Source organism: Mus musculus, chromosome 5 (genome assembly GCF_000001635.26).
Source record: "Mus musculus strain C57BL/6J chromosome 5, GRCm38.p6 C57BL/6J".
NCBI lineage: Eukaryota > Metazoa > Chordata > Mammalia > Rodentia > Muridae > Mus > Mus musculus.
The window spans coordinates 110566995-110584425 of NC_000071.6; the positions used below are offsets into that span (position 1 = coordinate 110566995).

The 17431-nt window shown below is 48.7% G+C and overlaps 1 protein-coding gene across 2 annotated transcripts in view; it reads left to right on the top strand.

The window, feature by feature from the left end:
• Galnt9 (polypeptide N-acetylgalactosaminyltransferase 9) overlaps positions 1–17431 on the top strand; it is a 77352-nt gene that overhangs the window by 22963 nt on the left and 36958 nt on the right. For both annotated transcript variants that reach the window (XR_389273.3, NM_198306.3), the window contains exon 2: positions 10446–10626. Coding sequence is in view for 1 of the 2 variants with exons in the window: in NM_198306.3 (NP_938048.2) it covers positions 10446–10626 (181 nt within the window). In the remaining variant the exon portion in view is untranslated. The remainder of the gene's footprint in view (positions 1–10445; positions 10627–17431) is intronic.

Sequence of the window (17431 nt, forward strand, 5' to 3'; positions counted from 1 at the left end):
CACCCCACCCCACCCTACCCCACCCCACCCCACCCCAGGAGGAAAAACTCTTAAGCACCTGCTGGGAATGTAGAGCCAGCTCTACATACACTGTGTCTGGAGGCGCCTGGGCAGCTGTGTGGGTTTGTAAGAAAGGAACTGCCAGCCCTGATTACTACTACTACTACTACTACTACTACTACTACTACTACTACTACTTCTACTACTACTACTACTACTACTACTACTACTACTACTACTACTTCTACTACTACTACTTCTACTACTACTACTACTACTACTTCTACTACTACTACTTCTACTACTACTACTTCTACTACTACTTCTACTACTACTACTTCTACTACTACTTCTACTTCTACTACTACTACTACTACTACTACTTCTACTACTACTTCTACTACTACTACTGCTACTACTTCTACTTCTACTACTACTACTACTACTACTACTACTTCTACTACTACTTCCCCCTTCCCCCCTCCCCCTCCCCCTTCTCCTCCTTCCCAATTAGCTGCAAAAGTTCAGTCATTTAATAAGAAAAGCTCCACACCCTTACTCTATGAATGACAGTACCCTGGGAATTGGGGGCTTAGCTGTCTGTAGGAGGACGTAAGTCAGACTCCTGGGAGTATGAGCTGGTTGCACAGACATGGGCATGAACTGAATGGGAGGCTAGAGCCAACCCTGACTTCTACACTTTACCTCACCAAGAGGCCAAGACGTTATCAAACTCAACAGCCAAGGCAGCAAATTGTACCCAAGAAGCTTGTGACCTAAGATAAAGGTAGAGGGTGAGGGGAAGGAGACATGCCATACACAGATGTTGCTAACTGGTCCCAAGGCTCTAACCCTGTACCTTGGGAAGAACAAGGTCCTGAAAAGTCTCTGAAGAGAAGTCTTGTTCAAGTGTCTGCAGCCCCTGGCAATTGAAGCCACATTTAGGACAAGGGCCACTCTGGGACCACAGAGTCCATCCGTCATCACTGCATAGGCTCTGAGGTATTGAGGAGAGCAGAGATAGTGATCATTGGCTGTAAGAGGCAAGTGTGCCTGCAGAAAACTCAGGAGCTAGCATTAAAAGCAGCATACCAGAGGAATAGGGCACAGGTGTTTCTAACAATAAAAACCAAGGGGATAAATGACTCACCAGGGAAGTGCTTCAGTGCCTCCCCCCCCCCATGTCCCCAGAAATGAAAACATTGAAAGAACTAAGAAGAAATGGAGCATCTTGGGAAACTGAGCGAGGGGAGGGCTCTCAGCTCTGTCAGATCAAGCATGAAGAACTTCGCAACAAGACCTGAATTCTTAGTTGATGCATGGACTGTTCTCAAGATCTGAGTCTGCAGGGTCAACAAGATGGCTCAGGGGGTAAAGATAATTGCTGTCGAGCCTAAATCTTCAGTTTGATACCCAGAACCCACATGGCAGAAGGATAGATTGTGCTCCTGAAAAAAAAAATTATCCTGTCTTTCACACATGTGCTGTGATATGTACATGCGTGCACATATGTAAGAGTGTAAAAAAATATTTTTAATTAGAGTGAGCCTGAGCCAGGTATGGTGGCACATTCTTTTGAGCCCAACATTTGGGAGGCAGAGGCAGGTGAATCTCTGTGAATTCGAGGTTAACCTAGTCTGTATAGTGAGTTCCAGGACAGCCAAGGGTATGCAGAGAGACATTATCTCAAAACAAACAAAACTTGAGCCTGCAAGGCCCAACTGCAGCCCACCGTGTAGATCTCGTTTTCTGCTGAGCACACAGATGGTGGACTCTGTAGAAGAGAGATGCTAGTTCTTTACATATGCTCTCATAAAGCTATAACCTGTGTTTCCTGTGAACTGGAAGGGGTATAATATTGAGCATCATAAAAGGCTCAGAAACCAAATGATTTAAAAATTGTTAGGTTCAGCCTGATCTGTATTTAACTTTATGGTTTATATTAATGCACTGGAAAACAACTAAGGTCAAAACCACATTACCTAAGGTCTTAGGGAAAGCACACAGTCGTTAAATAAATTGGAAAGAGGGAGACAATAAACAGGAATTAATGAAATAGAAATTAAAATGAGAAAACAGAAGGATCCATAAAAGCTGAGGCTTTTCTACCCAAGCAGCCTGGAGAGCTGGGTCGTTCCTGGGTATTGTCTCTCTCTCTCCCAACCCTCCAAATGGATCCTGTGTTTGCTGCAGTCATTTTTATGGTGGCTGTGAATGTCCCTCCCTGTCCTGAGCAGAGCTGCCCCTCCATGCAGCCAGGTCTCAGCTTTAAGCTCAACTCCAACCTCATTTATCAAAGTCCTTTTGTCTTCCAGCTGCTGCCTCCCAGGGGTTGGAAAAAACAAAAGAAAGCAAAACAAAACAAAACCCTCTTTTCTCCATGTCTAGCTCTTCCCCGCTGCAACTATTTCTCCCTACAACAGAAAGCCTGCTTTCCTTACCTGCCCCCTACGCAGTCCCTGAGTCTCCATCATGTTCCCCATTCGTGAGACTGGACAGTCACCCCCCCTCCCCCCCCCCACACACACACAATGGCAGGCACAGACCCTTTTGTAGCTTTGGATTAGGCTGAGGATTAAGCCCCACCTCATCCCATTGTCCTCCCATACCAACTTTCTCGGGGTTTTAAGAACACCTTTCTCTAGCCCACCATGTCCTGATCTCTTCCCAGAAGGCCTTGTCCCGCCCTACACTTCTCCCTGTACTGACCCCAGGTGTGGAGCAACCACCTACAGCTGGATCCCACTGATGCTGCCCACAGCTACCAAGGTCTGCACCGCACTTGGTTCCCTGACCCTGCCAAGTTTCCCGATGACAGCATGTGCCTGCCCATTGATATGGGATGGCTATTGTCAAAGATTCTGTAAATTAATTTGTATGTGCATGCATGCATGTGAGTGTATATACAGGAGCATGCATAAATGCCGTATGCACATGGGTTCCTGCAGAGGCCATCAGAGGCCATCAGATCTCCAGTTGCAGGCATTTGTGACCCATCTGATATAAGTGTTGGGAACCAAATTCTGGTCTCCTACAAGCAAATGCTTTTGGTCACCAAGTCATCTCTGTATCCCCTCTCCATGGCCATTTTGACAAATGGAAAAAGAAATAAAAGATGCTGTTTCACGCTGGCTTTTTAGGCTTATGGCTATCCAAGGGAAGTTTTAAAAGAATCTTCAGTAGTAGGAAAGTATTGAGGCCTAGTGGGGAGGGCAAAATGTAAACTTAATCTGACCCCTATGTCCCCCGTGGTCATAGTCTTATAGAAATAATGTAGGGTACTAAGCTGTGTATATTGATTTTTGTCTCTGTAATGAGACCCTTGCATGATTCTGGGTGTGCATTCATGGTCTCCCTGACAACGTGAAGGCAATGTGGTGGTAATCCCCCAAGAGTGTTCACCAGAAAGCTGACCTCTCTGGGTTATCTCTCCTTGACTGGCATGGTGGCATTAAAGACACTGCTTTTCAGTTGATGCTTTGGCTGTTGGAATGAGATGCTGGTGACCTTATGTCCTCCACTGAGGAATTTGTGCCTGGGTGGCTGGTTGGGCTCATTATATGATGATCCCAGGCCTTGGGTGGCTCCATCTTTTCTGCGGGGTGGCAGATCCTTGGAGGGTGACCCTAGATGGAGCGTGGGAGGCCGGCTGTAAGACTGCTGAGTTGTCATATGGACAGGATGTTGGTTTCCGTTTTCTAGGAAAGATGTGGGAAGATGTTTTAAACTGAGCTAAGGAAGAAACACTTCCCATCATTCTTAGAGTCACCAAGACATTGAAGATGCAGCACAAGCTACAGTATTGTTCAGCTAGGGATGATTTCAGGACAAGGAACTAGAAAGCACTTCACTCTAGCTTCTCCAGGAACCATGTCCCCACCTTCCTACAGCTCAGCTCCCTGGGATGGACACACACACTGGGTCACCCTATGTGAGAAACAGTCCACACATCAGAGTCTCCCGCCCCCAGATACCAGCAGAGCTTGGTCAGGCCCAAGTGACCATGTGTGCTGCAGGCTGTGGCTGTGCAGCAAACACCACAGACCAGCTACAGCAATAGGTTCTGAAGTCAAGGTGCCTGCAGGTTTCATCTCTCACCATTCCAGGGAAAGCCTTTCTACCCCATCCAGCTGCTGGAAGTTGCAGGTGTCCCTGGCTTGTGGCCTCCACTCTATCTGTGCCTTGTATGCCTTGTATGGTCTTCTCTGTGGGTAGACATCCAAATTCCCCTGTTCTGAGGACACCAGCCATGCTAGACTTGGGACCCAGCCTCACCCTGTGTGATTTCATTTTACTGTGATCACATCTATTTCCCAACTGTCCATTTATGCCTCTTGAAATGAGACTTTAAGTACATTGACCTTAAACGTATTTGGAGGATGCGTAGTGTCTGTAGTCTGGTCTTGTGTGCTTAGTGGGTATAACACTTGTTATACTCATTGTTGCTCACCGGAGTTGGGGATCCTGAGAACCAGGAAGGAATGAAGCAGAAGCACTCCCTACCCCCTACTCAGAACCTACATGGCCCCTCCCACCCACTGTGTCTGGAGCTTGGCCTGCAGTGAAGACAGGAAAATCCCACAGCTGCTGCCCAGAAATCCCACAGTCCGAGCAGAAGGGGCTGCCCAGCTCAGCATGGATTTTAGCAGAGCCTCAGAGAATGGGCAGCCCTGTAGACAGTTAACATGGTAAAAAACAGGCCTTTTCTGTCACAGAGAGGCCATCTCAGTGTCCTTCCAGGTTTGTCCTCGTTTTCCAGAGAGATCAAGGACTCCCATCTCTTCACAAGAAATCTTTGTGGAATAGGATCTGAGCTGACGCAGGGGGAGTGAAGGAAGATAGATGAGAAGCCAGGATCTGATGGCAGAGCGAACCTTCCTTAAGGGCAAATCCAACTGGGAGTTTTCAACCAGTGTCGCTGGTACAGATTCCAGCTCCCAGAGAACTGTGAGGGGAGCTGAGGCCCAGGCAGGAGGCGCTGACTTCAGGCCCCATTCCCAGGCTGGTTTTGAAGTTCTGCTTTGCCCATGCTAACTCCTCTTCATTGGCAGCCCCTGACCAGTGCTCCTCAGGAGCAAGTCTGTGTAGAACCCACTTGTGAATCTCCCAGAAACAGCATTCCTGCCCCACATCTTTTGTTGGGGCTCCACAGGAAGCCTTGTGAAAGGCAAGAAACAGGTGCATTTCCTTAATGCCTGATGAACATGTACCATCTCGAAGTTCTCCTGCAGCCCCTGGGCACACTCTGGAAACAAGGTGTGATAGTGCCGGTTGTGAACTCAGGCAGATCTAGAGTTACCTAGGAGACAAAAAGCTTCATCACTAGGTTAGGTTATTTGAGGCGGGAAGACTCACCCTGAATAGGTGGTAACATTTCGTGGGCTGGGGTCCTGGACTGAACCCAAAGGAGAAACCGAGCTGAGCACCAGCACGTATTCGTCTCCTTGCTTTCTGACTGTGCACGCAGAATGCCCAGCTGCCTCATGTCCCTGCCACTGTGGCAGACTGTACCCCCAATTTGTCCTTCCTTCCTGTCACTTTGTTAGGTATTTCATCCCAGCAATGCTAAAGATAATTGATATACAGGACTTCGCAGATGTGTACTGTATCGGGTGGGGTCATATGTAGAAGGACGTGGGGGCCAGGCCTAGACCAGCAGAGCCACTGGGATTCCACTTTGACATTTCACAGGAGAGGTTCCTGAGCAGGAGCCTAGCCTGAGCCCCCAGTCTACCACCTCCGCAGAGAGCTTGAGGGAGGCCTTGTCTGGGCTATTTTGTAACTCTGGGTCTGTTTCCTTACCTGTTCTCCAAGGATTGGAGAGGTCATGCCCCGGGGCTGTGTGAGTAAAGACAGATCTCCAGGGTCGGCTTGCTTAGCAACCAGAAAGCCAGCACACCAACCAAGGAAGTCAGAGGATAAGAACCAGTTCTTCAGGATTCAAAAATACCATAACAAAGAATACCACAGGTGGACTAAGTTAGCCGCCGAGGATTTGTCAAGGGATCGAGCTGGTAGTCTGAAAGTCTCAGAGAATGAAAACAAAGAAGGGATGTTAGCAGGAGGGAGAGGCATCAGGAGGGTTCTTCATTTAAGGGAAAGTCCCAGGGTGCAGGTTCAGCAATGAAGAGTACTGCTGCTCTGCCAGAGAACCCAAGCTTCATTCCCAGAACCCATGTCCGGTGAGTGGCTCACAACCATCTTTGATTTCATCTCCAGAGGATCTGATGCCCTCTTCTAGCCTCCACTGGTACCTGCTCGCATGGTACACATCTGCACAAACAGAACACACATACACATGGATACAAATATAAACACACACACACACACACACACACACACACACACACACACGGGTTTTTTCAAGACAGGGTTTTTCTGTGTAGCCCTGGCTGTGCTAGAACTCACTCTATAGACCAGGCTGACCTCAAACTCAGAAATCCACCTACCTCTGCCTCCCAAGTGCTGGGATTAAAGGCATGCACCACTACTGCCTAGCTATAAACATCTTTTTTTTTTTTTTTAAAGATAAAAAGAAATTAAAGGATGTTTTAGAAGAACAAGCTGGAAGGCAGGCAGAAATATAATCTTACAGTTAACAGAACACATCTTCCAGAAGGAAATGCCTTTTGAAGACTGAACATGACCATAATAAACCCCAGATGGGAGAGACAGACAGGCAGACAGACAGAGATGGCACAGAGAGTGAGCAGACAGAGACACAGAGACAAACTTAGTCTGAATGACAATACCTATAGAAGATAAAGAGTCTCCAGTGTTGGAATTCAATCCTGGGTTTGGATGAGGAGAGACGCTTAGTAGGAATTCTATATCCAACAAAATCATCTGCCACTCTAAAGGAGGGGGAAAAAATCTCCAACTGTCTTATAGCTTAGAAAATTCTTTCCATACAATCCTTCTGAAATATAATTTGGTAATATCCTTCCATCAAATGAAAGACAATTCCCAGACCTAAGGAGATGTAGAATTCACAAAATCGGAGAGCCTACCCAGGCTGAGCATAAGAAAGGTTCCAAGGACAGTGTCCAATCAAGACAATACAAATGATGTAGGAGGTAAAGGGTCCCCAGATGAGGGTGCTGAGCACTATACATGGTCCCCACTCTCCAATGAGACAGGCTTGGAGTCCACTCTACAATCATCTTGTTACAAAGCCTGGCATACAGAATGATAACCAGCTGTTTCTAGCCATGCTGCCTGAGTGTGGTCTGCTGAGCACATGCTAGCAAACACTGTCACTACCACACTTAAATGCCCGTGCCAGAGCAAGATGGCTGGTCATGACCTAACATAAAACAACAAGGAAGGCCGGGCGGTGGTGGCACACACCTTTAATCCCAGCACTTGGGAGGCAGAGGCAGGCAGATTTCTGAGTTCGAGGCCAGCCTGGTCTACAAAGTGAGTTCCAGAACAGCCAAGGCTATACAGAGAAACCCTGTCTCGAAAAAACCAAAAACAAACAAACAAACAAAAACAACAAGGAAGGAAGGAAGGAAGGAAGGAAGGAAGGAAGAAAGAAAGAAAGAAAGAAAGAAAGAAAGAAAGAAAGAAAGAAAGAAAGATTGCTTTGATATTTGAAAATTCTTCAGTATGTGGCCTGAGATTGGTTAGTGATGGAATTATTACATTTTGTACATTTTGATCCAGGTGGGTTCTGGCGCGAGTTCTGTTCACATAGGATAAATACCGATCCATTTCTTGTTTTAAAATCTCATGGAATTTTGCCTGATTTTGCACACCATGGAAGGACTGTTGCAGACAACCTTGGGGGACACTGTGGCACTGTGGGCAAGAAACCAATACATCCCTCACCTTACATGTTAGGCATCAAGGGACGTGGCAGAAGTTGACGTTTCCGGAGACAGAGCGTTCAGCATTCCTCTTGGAGTCACAAGGGCAACCACCAGAATCATTAAAAATAAAACAGAGCTGAGAAAAATCGAGGGAAGGAGGCACAGGGGAGGGGATGGAGGTGGAGGTGGAAACAGATTCCGCTCATTTTTCACACTGAGGAGCCCTGGGACTTGCCTATCAGTGCTACAGTGCTCATATACTGACTGCAATATGAAAAGAATGCAGCAGGCCACTGAGCCAAGTACTTCCAAGGGTGGGGTTGCACGCAAGTGAACACAAGTGGTGTGTGCTGGATTGATCGGACAGTTCATCAAGTGGATACTTTGCTTTTACGGGGAAAGCTCCAAAGCTGGGTGCTAGCACCCCCTGAACGTCCTTCAGCCAGGCAGCAGGGTCTGAGGAATAGTCAGAGGGTATCAGAGCTGCTCTCCCACCAGCCTTGAAGCTGCTGTGTGTCTGTCTGCCCTGGGGGGTGCCCGTCTTTGACGAAAGGCACAAAGTGTAATGTGTTTAAAGATAGTAAGATTTTGCCAGATGTGGTGGTGAGGAGGCAGGGGCTACATAGTGAATTCCAGGCCAGCTGGGATATAGGAGAGAACATGCCTACAGCATGGTTTTTAGATATGTCACAGTATTAAGATTAAAAAAATAAGCAAGTGAATAAAAAAAAAAAGCAGGTGAAGTGATGTGTCTCATAATTCTTCTGTTTCATGTTGAGTGCATATCCTTCGATCCTATACAAACATCAACTCTCCAGTTTTTAAACAATTAAAATGGAATGTTACAGACATACAGAGGTTCAGGAACCTGGACTGAGAGGAGGACCCCCTCTCCCACTGGCTATTTGGCATCACCTCCCTAGCTGGGGTCTCCAGGTTCCATAGCTCCTGGCCCATCCAAGGCTTGGAGCAGAGCAGGTTTCTGTCCGAGCTTTCTGGACAGTTCCTAGCTTCTCTCCTTCAATGCCTTGTTTTCCAGAGTTATCACCTGTGTCCTCGGGTTGGAACTGTATGTGGCAGCAGTTTGCAATTGGTCTCGAAGACAAACATTACCCATGCCCAGGGTGTGGGCAATGATTTTGTATTTAAAAGTTTAATTTAATTTAGCTCTTTATAATGTGTGTACTATTTACCTATTTTTATTCTTTTAGTTTTTGAGACAGGTTTCTCTGTGTTATAGCCCTGGCTATCCTGGAGCTCACTCTGTAGACCAGACTGGCCTTGAACTCAGGTCTACCTGCCTCTGCCTCCCAAGTGCTGGGATTAAGGGTATGTGTCACTACCACCCAGCTACCGCTTAAAATTTTATATATTAGTTAACTTTACTCTTTATTGTAGATCTTTTTGCATTTATTTGTTTGCTTATCTAGTGTGTGTGTGTGTGCTCGCAGGCACATGTACACCTGCTCATGTATGCCACAGCATGTGGGTGGAACCCGGAGGACAATTTGCAGGTGTCATTCCTCTCCTTATACGTTGTGGTTTCTAGGGATTGAACTCCACAGAGCAGTGCCCTTACCATTTGAGCCGTCTCACTGGCTCTGACCTTTCCTTCTATAATTCATTCTTTCTCTCTCTCTCTCTCTCTCTCTCTCTCTCTCTCTCTCTCTCTCTCTCTTTCTCTCTCTTTCTCTCTCTTCTCTCTCTCTCCCTTCCTTCCTTCCTTTCTTTTTTTTCTTCCTTCTTTCCTTCCTTCCTGTCATCTATCAATTATCTATCATCTACCTATCTCTATCATTCATCTATCTATCTATCTATCTATCTATCTATCTATCTATCTATCTATTCTTTACATACATTACATCTTGACTGATGTTCCCCCCTACCTCCACTCCTAGTTCCCTCTCCCAACCTCTCCTCTCCCCTAGATCCAAATCCACTTCTCCTCTGTTTCCCCTCAGAGAGTGGGGTGGGGGGCAGGCCTCCTAGGGATATCACCCAAACATGGCACAACAAATTACAGTAAGACTAGGCACAAACCCTCATTATCAAGGATGGATGAGGTGACCCAGTAGGAGAAGGGTCCCAAGTTCAGGCAGAGTCACAGATACTTCCTACTCTTGCTGTTAGGGATCCCAAAAGAACACCAAGCTATGCAGCCATAATGTATATGCAGAGGACCTGGCTTAGACCCATACAGGATCCATGAGTGTCCCTTCAGTCCCTGTGAGCCCCTGTAAGTCCTGCTTAGTTGATTCTGTGGGTTGTGTTCTCATGGTGTCCTCGACCCCTCTGGCTCCTAGAATCCTTCCTCCCCCTCTTCTCTCCCTGACTTTGCCTAGTGTTTGGTGGTGGTGGGGGGGGAGCAGCCTCTGCATCTGCTCCTCTCGGGCGCTGGACACTGCCTCTCTAATGACCGTTGGGCTAGGCACTTACCCTTGACATCAAGATGTCGTATAGAGTAGACCCATGCCCTGGCTCATGCTCTCCTTCTTCAGCCTCCTACAACCTTGGCAGCTTGTGTCTTCTGACCTCACAGCCAGTCTCATTCCAGGACACACTGCACAGGGGGTGGGTATGCTGGGAGCAACTCCAAGAATCTCCTGACCTGTCTTTTCTTGTCTTCTCCAGGCCTTGCAAAGCCCATTGGGCTGGTGGAGGGGCCAGGTGGCCTGGGCCAGGGAGGAGTGGCTGCCACTCTGCAAGATGACAGCCAAGAGACCGAGGGCAAGTTCGAGGACTTTGGGTACAATGCGCAGCTCAGTGACCGCATCTCCCTGGATAGGACCATCCCTGACTACAGGCCCAAGAGGTGAGCAGCCTGGCCTTAGCAGCTGCGGACTGGAGGTGGGGTTCTGCTGTACAGGGTGTGGGGCTGCAGAGCATCCCTCGGCCTCTTTGTGGCTCTGTCTCCCTTTCTCCCTCTGTCTCTGTATCTCTCTGTGTTTCTTCTGTCTCCCTCAATCTTCCTAACTTTTGTCTGTCTCTCTGTGTCTGTCTCTCCCTCTCTGTCTCTATCTCTCTCTGTTTCTTTCTGTCTCTGTCTGTCTCTCTCTCTGTCTCTGTTTCTTTCTGTCTCTCTCTGTATCTCTATCCCTGTCTCTGTCTCTCCCTATCTCTCTCCCTCCCCTGTCTCTGTTTCTGTCTGTCTGTCTCTCTGTCTGTTTCTCTCTTTCTCTGTCTCTCTCACTGTCTCTGTCTCTCTGTCTCTCTCCCTGTTTCTCTCCCTCCCTGTCTCTGCCTCTCTCTGCCTGTCTCCATCTCTCCCCTGTCTCTCTCCCCCTGTCTCTGTCTCTCTCTTTGTCCCTCCCTCCCTGTCTCTGTCTCTCCCTATTTCTGTCTCTGTCTACTCATCTCTCTCTTTCTGTTTCTACCTCTGTTTTTCTGTTTGTCTCTGTTTTTCTCTCTGTCTCTGTCCCTCCCCTGTCTCTGTCTGTCTGTCTCTGTCTATCTGTCTCTCTGTTTCTTTCTGTCTCTCTCTCTGTCTCTCTCCCTGTCTCTGTCTCTCTCCCTTTCTCATCTCTCTCTGTCTCCCTCCCTGTCTCTATCTCTCTGTCTCTCTCCCTATCTCTGTCTCTCTCTGTCTATATCTCTCTCTGTCTCTCTCCCTCCCTATCTCTGTCTGTCTCTCCCTGTCTGTCTCTCTCCCTCCCTGTCTCTCTTGCCCCTCTGCTGTCTTCTGCTATGTTCATCTTTTTGAGCCCCACCCCACACACAGGATCAGTCCCCTTTCTCTTTGGTCTCAGAGGCTGGCAGGCTAGAGGTGGCTGGACTATCTCTATGAGCCCAGCTATAGCTGTGTGCATATACAATGCACATAGGCATGTGGATGGACTTTAACACCTGTGCTAGAGGCCTTGGTTCCTGCTAATTGTGTTCTTCTCGCTGGCTTTTGCAGCTATCGCTGGTGTGTGAGTAATGATATTGCTCAGTGAGCCTCCAGTGTCTGAAAGGTTTCAGCAGTCCTTCAGAGGGTGGGGCCATCTTGTTCCTTACCACAAAGATGCTCACTGCTATGACTTCGCTTGTGTCTCAGGACTGGCTTCTTGTCCCTAATTATTATCCCAGTCCAAAAGCACATAACGGAGCTGACCAGAGCTGAAATTGAACAAATTATCGTGATAGGAGGACCAGCTAGGCCCAGGGCATCCATGACTTCAAGACTTTGAGTTGTCAGCAGCAAGCTGGCTGGTCTTGAGCTCCATCACAGACTACCAGGAGAGGAGACGTAGATAGGGAAACTCTCAGCAGCGCCTAATAACTAAGTTCAGGGCTCATCACCTGCCGGATGCTTCTTGGAGCCTCGTGAAGGTCAATGAGTGAGAGGTCTGTTTTCAGCATCTCTACTGCCTGATGGACCTAAGGACTAGAACTCAAGCAAGGAGCTTGCCGAGGAGGGTGGGGCCAAGAAGAAGGTGAAACGAGAAGCTCTGGGAGTTGCCTCACCAGAGCAGTGGGCGCAGTGATGGAGAAGAAAGGAGGGACCACCCCACCATCTACCGAGTTCCTGAACCTCAGTCTTCAGACTGCATTTGAGAATTTTTATTCCTTACCCCCAGTTTGCTCAGTGCATGAGCCACGGTGGTAAGATGGCCAAAGCCCAGAGTCCCAGCTGGCTGTGATGCCCCAAATCTGGAACAGTTCTCTGGGGCTGTGCTTGAACCGCTCCCAGGATGGTGCCTGGGCTGGGGTGATCCTCCCAGCAATGGAACGGAGACTGCACCTCCAGGATTATTCTGGTAGCTGTGCTATTTTTTAAGTCCCAGAATAACCTGTATTTTTTTCATGCCTGATTCTTTTTATTTTTGGGTAACTTCTGAAATTCAGAAGTTGAATTATTTACATCCTGAGGCAGACCCAGGAAGCTAGCTGCTGCTTTCAAATCTGAGGTTACGCAAAGGTTTATGATCTGCTTTGACAGAGCCTGGTGGGGCCCTGTTATATCCTTTCTTGAAGCCCACTGATCTGGGTTGGGAAGGTGAGAAAGGGCTATGGAGTGTGTGGGTAAGATCCTGACTTGGACAGTCCACCTGTATCAGAATGTCACTCGCTCGTCTTGCCAAGGAGCAGTGAGCTCTCCCAGCCTGATGTTCCTACCATGGACTCTCCCTGATTGGCAGTCCCATAATGGGGTTCTCCCTGATGGACATTCCCCTTCCCAATGAGTGAACCAAGGACAGGTGTATTCAGAACTCCATCACTCAGCTCTTGGGCCCCCTTTTCCCATGTCTAGTTCCATGAAGTATGGCAGAAGGTCTACTCCACGTGACGCATGTGTGCCAGGCCTGGCTAATCGGAGCAAAGGCATGATGGGAACCAGCCCAGAGAGACTGAGCCATGGGCATGTTGGGGATGCTGAGAAATAAAACAGGAGCAAGTGGGATGTCTGAGCATGCAGGCGGATGGTCAAAGAGGGCAGGCTCTGAGATAATGCTTAAAGAGACACCCACACATCCTGGGGGGCTCAGCCCCTTCATGTCCTCTTTAGCCCTCATGTAACCGTAGCACATGACAGTCCCCAATCTAAAATCTTTAAAGAGGCTTCCAAATTCCTGCTCTCCCCCACCCTAACCCCAAAACCATGGCAAGATGTGACTATCGGATGAGTGAGTCGTAAGCAGAGGCTGCTGTGTGCAGCCATAGAGGCTGCTGTGTGCAGCCTGAGGTAGGACATCGGACGAGCAAGGTGAACGCATGGGCTGTGTCGTTGGCGTCTGTGAGCATTGCCCTGCTCAGCAAATTTTCACACCTGGTGTTAGTGACAGGTGTCTGAGGGTGGCTAAGTGGGAAAACTGATCATTGCAAGCTCAGTCCAGGCTCCCCAAAAGCTTTCTCTCTATGATTTCCTCAAGGACTTCACGGTCCCAGCATGTCCAGAACATGCCTCCAGGACCATCGGGCATGATTACCAGAAACTGGGCTGGAGGCGTGTGCGCATGTGTATGCACACATGTGAGTGCGTTCAAGCGCCCACAGGTGACACTACCCACTCAGATGACTTCTCACTCTTTCTTGTCTGTGCCATCGTTGGATGTCTTTTGTCTGGGGGTGGACAGTTTTTCTAATTAAGCAGCAGCTTTAATTATGGCACAAAGCGCATCACAGAGATGTTGATTACTAAGCCTGCCCCTGGGATGACGAAAGGAGGCCGGTAAATCCAAATTAAACAGTGTCATCAGAACGAACAGCGCTCCCCAGAAGCCTCTGTTGTGATGTCCCTTGCCTCATGTTTGCGGTCTCCATGCATATTCATGGTCTGAGCCAGGAACAGCTTGGCTGTCAGCTCCGATAAGTGCGGACTGAGTGCATGACAAACGGAAGGCTGAGCTAGCTCCTTGGATTCAGGTTGGCAGATAGATCTGCACCGTCTACTGGACGCACCCCACCTCCGCCTCTTTGTGCTCTTGGTCCTTGTGAGGATCAGGGGTATTTTGGACACTGCAGATCTCAGGGCAGCTGGAGTTCCCCGAAGACACACCCCTTGACCTGTGTTCTGTGGCACAGTTGTTTTGTCCGTTCATTTTTGATTGGTGGTGGTCTTCTAGAGGATCTCCTCATGTAGTCCAGGCTGGGCTGAAAGTCACAGTCCTCCTGCCTCAGCCTTCTGAGTATTGAGATGACAGGCATGTGTCCCCACTCCTGGCCCTGGTTTTTAGTAGGTGTGGAGCTGTGGACAGCAAGTCCTTGTCCTGAATGCACAGCTAGTCCTTACCAGCTCTCTCTGCCTAGGTTTATACTCTGGCAGGGCTGTGCAGGACAGCTGGAAGGACTTGCTTCCAGCCCAGAAACTGTCTCTGATACTCCAAAACTGTCCCTGATTGATACCACATAGTGGAGTTATGAAACCTAATCTGACAATGAAAGCCATCGTCCTTACATCCTTAAATGCAGACCACTGGAGTTAGAGCCCAGGGCTGGCTCTGGGCTTCTCAGTCTGAAGGTCAACAGAGAACATCAAGAGCTGAGCTGACTCAGAATATAAAGTGTCACCTGGACCTGGGTGATCTGCCAGCACCAGTGACCCACAAATGGTTTGAGGGTTGTCACTGCCTGAAGGATAAGGGACATACCTACACCTCTGTGAGGCCAGAGAGGGCTTGCCTGTCTCTGAGTGGCTGGTTCACTAGTTTGAGGTCCCTTCCTGTTTCCCTGTGAGAGAGGGTGGTATGAGAGTGTCCTGTGTGCGTCTATTACATCTGTGTGTCTTGCTTCTGACGCATGGTTGAAGTGTGTCTATGTTCCCAAAGGGAGTCTGAACTTGTGAGAAGAAGGATGGTGGGCAGAACGTGTGGGCTTGCCTCGGCTTTTTGGTTCTTGTGGCTTTCAGTCTTTGTGCATGGACGTGTGTCTGTGGCCATTTGTCCTTAACTGTAGGGACAGGCACTGTGTAAATGTATGTGTCCCACATGTCATCAACATGCCAACTGGAGAGGTCTTGGTGGGATGTGTCTGGGTCTCCAGGCAAAATGCTGTGTGTACATGTGTGAATGTGGACATGCAGGTTCGGAAATGTGTGCTCATCTGTGCAAATGTGTGTGCCACAGTGTGTGTGTGTGTGTGTGTGTGTGTGTGTGTGCATAGGTGTGGGTATTTTGTAGGGCAGGCTTGCCTCTAGCAACATTGGATGGATGGGTGGGTGGATGGATGGATGGATGGATGGATGGATGCACTCAGTCTGTGAAAGACAATTTGATACAGGAGGGACCCCTAGTCTCTGGGTCCTTACTGTCTCATTCCTCTGGCCTTGGAGGTGCTCCTCCTCAGCTTCTTAGATGGTGGTGAGAAGGCAGTAGCACAGGTGACTGCCTACTTGAGGGTTTTGAACTCATGTGTATGCTCTGCTTAGATGAGCCTGTGTTACTCATGTGTGTACTCTGGATGAGCGTGTATTTCCCAGCAAGGCAGGACTCTGCCATGCAGCATGGCAGAATTGCAGTCCCCAAGGACCTGCCTTCCAAGAATCTCCTCGTACAATATTCCCAGAAACGAGGGCATAGTTCCCAAATGAGCAACTTCCTGTCTGCTGAGGCCCAGCCTGGCATGAGACATGGGTCCCGTTGCCTCGCAGCCAGTGGCTCTTGGGGACACTTCGCTTCTTGTCATTCTCACAGTTGTTTTTCCAGGGCACAAGGGGCAGCCTCGTGCATTTCCATTAGCACCGATGATCTGGGCATCTGGGGAGTGGTGCTCAAGTTCTTGGCAAGTGTGCAGCTCCTGCTGTCTCTCAGGCAGGATTCTCCTATTTCCCCATTATGAGCTTGAATCTCTGTGGCACATGGCCCTTTTAGTATACTTCCCAGCCTCGACTTCACCCTTCTATCCAACTCATGCTCAACCATGGGTTTGCAGAAACCCCACTCTGTGCCAGCTATGGGAGGGAAAAGCCATGATGGGCAAACTAGTTGGCTGATTGCTCATGGTTGAACACACTGCTTTATTCTGCTTGGGACAGCACTACACTGAGCCCAGGAGTGGGGACAAAACATATCCACCACTTCCTGGTGCATGGCAGGCCAGAAAGGCAGTGTGGCTAACCACGAGAAGGCCTAAGCTCTGGTTTATTTCCTCTCTGGCAGACAGGATGCTACTGAAGTTGGGAGGAGCCTCTGGGTCCCTTACACTCTGGTGCTATGGAGTCAAGGTTCAGTCTTTTCTTCTCTGAGTCCTGGAATCTCAAATCTCCTGAGCATTATCTCAGCACACACAGTACTCTAGGGAACCCAAGGTTAGGAGGCAGCACGGGGTGCTTGAGACATTACCTCATGAACACGTTTCACACATGCAGCCCAGAGCACCACACTGACTCCATATTGAAAGCTGTCATTTGTCTGAAGAGGGACAAGGTACCTCCAGGGCACGTGACACATAGCTCTCTATAATATGCAGTAGCAAGGACATTTGTCAGACCCACACCAGTGTCCATAAGGAGGGTGCAGAACAAAGGTGGAATGGGTTCAGCTCTGTGTCACACCTGAGCTTTCAAGATGGGATATGGAATCTGAGAGATGAGACAAATGGCGAAAGCTCAGGGGTCTGTGAGCCAGGTGTGAGCCAGCAGCTACTCATTTCTGTATTTGTTTAAAGGACTGCGTCACACTGTCTGTTGTCCCGCGTGTCTGTTTTTTCTCTCTGTGTTTCCCTCTGTCGGTCTTTCTCTCTTGACTCTGTTGCCTTGTCGTTATCTCTGACTGTCATTCTTGGAGAGAAGTACAAAATTAGATTCAAGCCAGAATGAAGACACTTCCTACCATCTCTCCTGGGATCTACTGGCCATGAGGCCAGGTTCTGACAAACAGGGTCACTGTCCTGTCCTGCGTGCTATCTCACACCATGCTTCTGCTTGGCAGATATTTATCAGTATCTGTGGAGAGCCCATCCATTACCCTTCCACTCCTGGGAGACCCTGGCTCTTCTGCAGGTGATCAGGGGTACAGTGTCCTGTGCCCATTTCCCAGTCCAGTGGATGGTGAATGTGAGAAGAGTATAACCTTCCTCAGTGGAGGCAGTGAGCCAAGGCTGGACCCCATGGACCGGGAGATAGGATCTCTCCCTCTCAATAGCTCTTGACAGGCTGAGGACCAGAGACAGGATACTCTCAAAGCACACACCCAAATGAA